Source organism: Lampetra fluviatilis, unplaced genomic scaffold (assembly GCF_964198595.1).
Source record: "Lampetra fluviatilis unplaced genomic scaffold, kcLamFluv1.1 SCAFFOLD_426, whole genome shotgun sequence".
NCBI classification, from domain to species: domain Eukaryota; kingdom Metazoa; phylum Chordata; class Hyperoartia; order Petromyzontiformes; family Petromyzontidae; genus Lampetra; species Lampetra fluviatilis.
Window position 1 is genome coordinate 58,439 of NW_027620946.1, and position 6,562 is coordinate 65,000.

At 61.0% G+C, this 6,562-nt stretch overlaps 1 protein-coding gene across 1 annotated transcript in view; it reads left to right on the forward strand.

The window, feature by feature from the left end:
* TEX261 (testis expressed 261) overlaps window positions 1–6,562 on the forward strand; it is a 29,761-nt gene that overhangs the window by 17,360 nt on the left and 5,839 nt on the right. The window contains exon 3 of the mRNA XM_078885034.1: window positions 216–369. Within this exon, the coding sequence (XP_078741160.1) occupies window positions 216–369 (154 nt within the window). The remainder of the gene's footprint in view (window positions 1–215; window positions 370–6,562) is intronic.

Here is a 6,562-nt window from a genome sequence, read left to right on the forward strand (position 1 = left end):
ACTCACTGACCCACTCACCCATACACTCACCCACCCACTCATCCACCCACTCACCCACCCACTCACCCCCTACCCACCCACCCACTCACCCACTCACCCACCCACCCACTCACTCACCCACTCACTCACCCCCCCACCCCCCCACTCACCCACTCACCCCCCCACTCACCCCCCCCCCTCTCACCCCCCCACCCTCCCCCCCACCCCCCCCCCAGTTGTCCACCTGTGTGTACGTGGGGCTCCTTCTGTTCGAGAGTTTCCCGCTCGTCCTTGTCAGCCTGGGCCTGTTCAGCTGCGTCGTCCACTTGGGTCTCCTGCGAACCTTCCCCTACATCCAGCTCACCTCCCCCAACTTCGTGCTCACCTGCCGTGAGTGTGCCGCTCTCACCCACTCGCTCACCCCACTCACTCGCTCACCCACTCACTCACCCACTCACTCGCTCAGCCACTCACTCACCCACTCACTCGCTCAGCCACTCGCTCAGTCAGCCACTCAGCCACTCACTCACCCACTCACTCACTCAGCCACTCGTTCACTCAGCCACTCACTCACTCAGCCACTCACTCACTCGCTCAGCCACTCGTTCACTCAGCCACTCGTTCACTCACCCACTCACTCACTCACTCAGCCACTCGTTCACTCAGCCACTCGTTCACTCACCCACTCACTCGCTCAGCCACTCGCTCAGTCAGCCACTCAGCCACTCACTCACCCACTCACTCACTCAGCCACTCATTCACTCAGCCACTCGTTCACTCAGCCACTCACTCACTCGCTCAGCCACTCGTTCACTCAGCCACTCGTTCACTCACCCACTCACTCACTCACTCAGCCACTCGCTCACTCAGCCACTCAGCCACTCACTCACCCACTCACTCACTCAGCCACTCATTCACTCAGCCACTCGTTCACTCAGCCACTCACTCACTCGCTCAGCCACTCGTTCACTCACCCACTCACTCACTCAGCCACTCGTTCACTCAGCCACTCGTTCACTCAGCCACTCACTCACTCAGCCACTCACTCAGACACTCACCCACTCAGCCACCCACCCACTCACTCGCTCACTCACTCACCCTCTCACTCACTCAGCCACTCGCTCAGCCACTCACTCACTCAGCCACTCACTCAGACACTCACCCACTCAGCCACCCACCCACTCACTCGCTCACTCACTCACCCTCTCACTCACTCAGCCACTCACTCAGCCACTCGCTCAGCCACTCACCCACCCTCTCACCCACTCACCCACTCACCCCCCCACCCACCCACTCACCCACTCACCCACTCACTCACCCACTCACTCGCTCAGTCACTCGCTCAGTCAGCCACTCAGCCACTCGCTCACTCAGTCAGCCACTCGCTCAGCCATTCAGCCACTCGCTCAGCCACTCACTCAGCCACTCACTCACTCGCTCACTCAGCCACTCACTCACTCAGCCACTCACTCATCCACTCGTTCGCTCAGCCACTCGCTCACCCACTCGTTCACTCAGCCACCCACCCACTCACTCACCCACTCACCCTCTCACTCACTCACTCAGCCACTCGCTCAGCCACTCGCTCACCCACTCACCCACTCACCCACTCGCTCACTCACCCACTCGCTCACCCACTCACCCACTCGCTCACTCGCCTGTTCAGCTGCGTCGTCCACTTGGGTCTCCGCCGAACCTTCCCCTACATCCAGCTCACCTCCCCCAACTTCGTGCTCACCTGCCGTGAGTGTGCCGCACTCACCCACTCACTCACCCACTCACTCGCTCAGCCACTCGCTCACCCACTCGCTCACCCACTCACTCGCTCAGCCACTCGCTCAGTCAGCCACTCAGCCACTCGCTCACTCAGTCAGCCACTCGTTCACTCAGCCACTCACTCACTCAGCCACTCGTTCACTCAGCCACTCACTCACTCACCCACTCACCCACTCGCTCACACACTTACTCACCCACTCAGCCACTCACTCACCCACTCGCTCACCCACTCAGCCACTCGTTCACTCAGCCACTCACCCACTCGCTCACTCACTCACCCACTCGCTCACCCACTCAGCCACTCGTTCACCCACTCGCTCACTCACTCAGCCACTCGTTCACTTAGCCACTCACTCACCCACTCGCTCACTCACTCAGCCACTCACTCACCCATTCGCTCACCCACTCACTCACCCACTCACTCGCTCCGCCACTCGCTCAGTCAGCCACTCAGCCACTCGCTCGCTCAGCCACTCGCTCAGTCAGCCACTCAGCCACTCGCTCACTCAGTCAGCCACTCGCTCAGCCATTCAGCCACTCGCTCAGCCACTCACTCAGCCACTCACTCACTCGCTCACTCAGCCACTCACTCACTCAGCCACTCACTCATCCACTCGTTCGCTCAGCCACTCGCTCACCCACTCGTTCACTCAGCCACTCAGCCACTCACTCACCCACTCACCCTCTCACTCACTCACTCAGCCACTCGCTCAGCCACTCGCTCACCCACTCACCCACTCACCCACTCGCTCACTCACCCACTCGCTCACCCACTCACCCACTCGCTCACTCGCCTGTTCAGCTGCGTCGTCCACTTGGGTCTCCTGCGAACCTTCCCCTACATCCAGCTCACCTCCCCCAACTTCGTGCTCACCTGCCGTGAGTGTGCCGCTCTCACCCACTCACTCACCCACTCACTCACCCACTCACTCGCTCAGCCACTCGCTCACCCACTCACTCGCTCAGCCACTCACTCACCCACTCACTCGCTCAGCCACTCGCTCACCACTCGCTCACTCAGCCACTCGCTCGCTCACTCACTCGCTCAGCCACTCGCTCACTCAGCCACTCACTCACCCACTCACTCGCTCAGCCACTCGCTCACCACTCGCTCACTCAGCCACTCACTCAGCCACTCGCTCACTCAGCCACTCACTCAGCCATTCAGCCACTCGCTCACCACTCGCTCACCACTCGTTCGCTCAGCCACTCGCTCAGCCACTCACTCACTCAGCCACTCGCTCAGTCAGCCACTCAGCCACTCGCTCACTCAGTCAGCCACTCGCTCAGCCATTCAGCCACTCGCTCAGCCACTCACTCAGCCACTCACTCACTCGCTCACTCAGCCACTCACTCACTCAGCCACTCACTCAGCCACTCGTTCGCTCAGCCACTCGCTCACCCACTCGTTCACTCAGCCACTCACCCACCCACTCACTCACCCACTCACCCTCTCACTCACTCACTCAGCCACTCGCTCAGCCACTCGCTCACCCACTCACCCACTCGCTCACTCACCCACTCGCTCACTCACTCACTCACTCAGCCACTCACTCAGCCACTCACCCACTCAGCCACCCACTCACCCACTCACTCACTCACTCACTCACCCACTCGCTCACTCACTCACCCACTCGCTCACTCGCCTGTTCAGCTGCGTCGTCCACTTGGGTCTCCTGCGAACCTTCCCCTACATCCAGCTCACCTCCCCCAACTTCGTGCTCACCTGCCGTGAGTGTGCCGCTCTCACCCACTCGCTCACCCACTCACCCACTCACTCACCCACTCACTCACTCACCCACTCACTCACCCACTCACTCGCTCAGCCACTCACTCACCCACTCACTCAGCCATTCAGCCACTCGCTCACCACTCGCTCACCCACTCGCTCGCTCAGCCACTCGCTCACCCACTCACTCACCCACTCACTCGCTCAGCCACTCACTCACCCACTCACTCAGCCATTCAGCCACTCGCTCACCACTCGCTCACCCACTCGCTCGCTCAGCCACTCGCTCACCCACTCACTCGCTCAGCCACTCACTCACCCACTCACTCAGCCATTCAGCCACTCGCTCACCACTCGCTCACCACTCGCTCACTCAGCCACTCGCTCACCCACTCACTCAGCCATTCAGCCACTCGCTCAGCCACTCGCTCGCTCAGCCACTCACTCAGCCATTCAGCCACTCGCTCAGCCACTCGCTCACCCACTCGCTCACTCAGCCACTCACTCAGCCATTCAGCCACTCGCTCACCACTCGCTCACCACTCGTTCGCTCAGCCACTCGCTCAGCCACTCACTCACTCAGCCACTCGCTCAGCCATTCAGCCACTCGCTCAGCCATTCAGCCACTCACTCACTCACTCAGCCACTCGTTCACTCAGCCACTCACTCACTCACCCACTCACCCACTCGCTCACACACTCGCTCACCCACTCAGCCACTCGTTCACTCAGCCACTCACCCACTCAGCCACTCACTCATCCACTCGTTCGCTCAGCCACTCGCTCACCCACTCGTTCACTCAGCCACTCACCCACTCACTCACCCACTCACCCTCTCACTCACTCACTCAGCCACTCGCTCAGCCACTCGCTCACCCACTCACCCACTCACCCACTCGCTCACTCACCCACTCGCTCACCCACTCACCCACTCGCTCACTCGCCTGTTCAGCTGCGTCGTCCACTTGGGTCTCCTGCGAACCTTCCCCTACATCCAGCTCACCTCCCCCAACTTCGTGCTCACCTGCCGTGAGTGTGCCGCTCTCACCCACTCACTCACCCACTCACTCGCTCAGCCACTCGCTCACCCACTCACTCACCCACTCACTCGCTCAGCCACTCGCTCACCACTCGCTCGCTCAGCCACTCGCTCGCTCACTCACTCGCTCAGCCACTCGCTCACTCAGCCACTCACTCACCCACTCACTCGCTCAGCCACTCACTCACCCACTCGCTCACCCACTCACTCGCTCAGCCACTCGCTCACCACTCGCTCACTCAGCCACTCACTCAGCCACTCGCTCACTCAGCCACTCACTCAGCCATTCAGCCACTCGCTCACCACTCGCTCACCACTCGTTCGCTCAGCCACTCGCTCAGCCACTCACTCACTCAGCCACTCGCTCAGTCAGCCACTCAGCCACTCGCTCACTCAGTCAGCCACTCGCTCAGCCATTCAGCCACTCGCTCAGCCACTCACTCAGCCACTCACTCACTCGCTCACTCAGCCACTCACTCACTCAGCCACTCACTCATCCACTCGTTCGCTCAGCCACTCGCTCACCCACTCGTTCACTCAGCCACTCACCCACCCACTCACTCACCCACTCACCCTCTCACTCACTCACTCAGCCACTCGCTCAGCCACTCGCTCACCCACTCACCCACTCGCTCACTCACCCACTCGCTCACTCACTCACTCACTCAGCCACTCACTCAGCCACTCACCCACTCAGCCACCCACTCACCCACTCACTCACTCACTCACTCACCCACTCACTCACCCACTCACCCACTCGCTCACTCGCCTGTTCAGCTGCGTCGTCCACTTGGGTCTCCTGCGAACCTTCCCCTACATCCAGCTCACCTCCCCCAACTTCGTGCTCACCTGCCGTGAGTGTGCCGCTCTCACCCACTCACTCACCCACTCACTCGCTCAGCCACTCGCTCAGTCAGCCACTCAGCCACTCGCTCAGCCACTCACTCACTCAGCCACTCACTCAGACACTCACTCACTCACCCACTCACCCACTCGCTCACACACTTACTCACCCACTCAGCCACTCACTCACCCACTCGCTCACCCACTCAGCCACTCGTTCACTCAGCCACTCACCCACTCGCTCACTCACTCACCCACTCGCTCACCCACTCAGCCACTCGTTCACCCACTCGCTCACTCACTCAGCCACTCGTTCACTCAGCCACTCACTCACCCACTCGCTCACTCACTCAGCCACTCACTCACCCATTCGCTCACCCACTCACTCACCCACTCACTCGCTCAGCCACTCGCTCAGTCAGCCACTCAGCCACTCGCTCGCTCAGCCACTCGCTCAGTCAGCCACTCAGCCACTCGCTCGCTCAGCCACTCGCTCAGTCAGCCACTCAGCCACTCGCTCACTCAGTCAGCCACTCGCTCAGTCAGCCATTCAGCCACTCGCTCAGCCACTCACTCAGCCACTCACTCGCTCACTCAGCCACTCACTCACTCAGCCACTCACTCATCCACTCGTTCGCTCAGCCACTCGCTCACCCACTCGTTCACTCAGCCACTCACCCACTCACTCACCCACTCACCCTCTCACTCACTCACTCAGCCACTCGCTCAGCCACTCGCTCACCCACTCACCCACTCACCACTCGCTCACCCACTCACTCGCTCAGCGACTCACTCACTCAGCCACTCGTTCACTCAGCCACTCACTCACCCACTCGCTCACTCAGCCACTCACTCAGCCATTCAGCCACTCGCTCACCACTCGCTCACCACTCGTTCGCTCAGCCACTCACTCACCCACTCAGCCACTCACTCAGCCACTCACCCACCCTCTCACCCACTCACCCACTCACCCACTCACTCACCCACTCACCCACTCGCTCACTCGCCTGTTCAGCTGCGTCGTCCACTTGGGTCTCCTGCGAACCTTCCCCTACATCCAGCTCACCTCCCCCAACTTCGTGCTCACCTGCCGTGAGTGTGCCGCACTCACCCACTCACTCACCCACTCACTCACCCACTCACTCGCTCAGCCACTCGCTCACCACTCGCTCACTCAGCCACTCACTCAGCCACTCG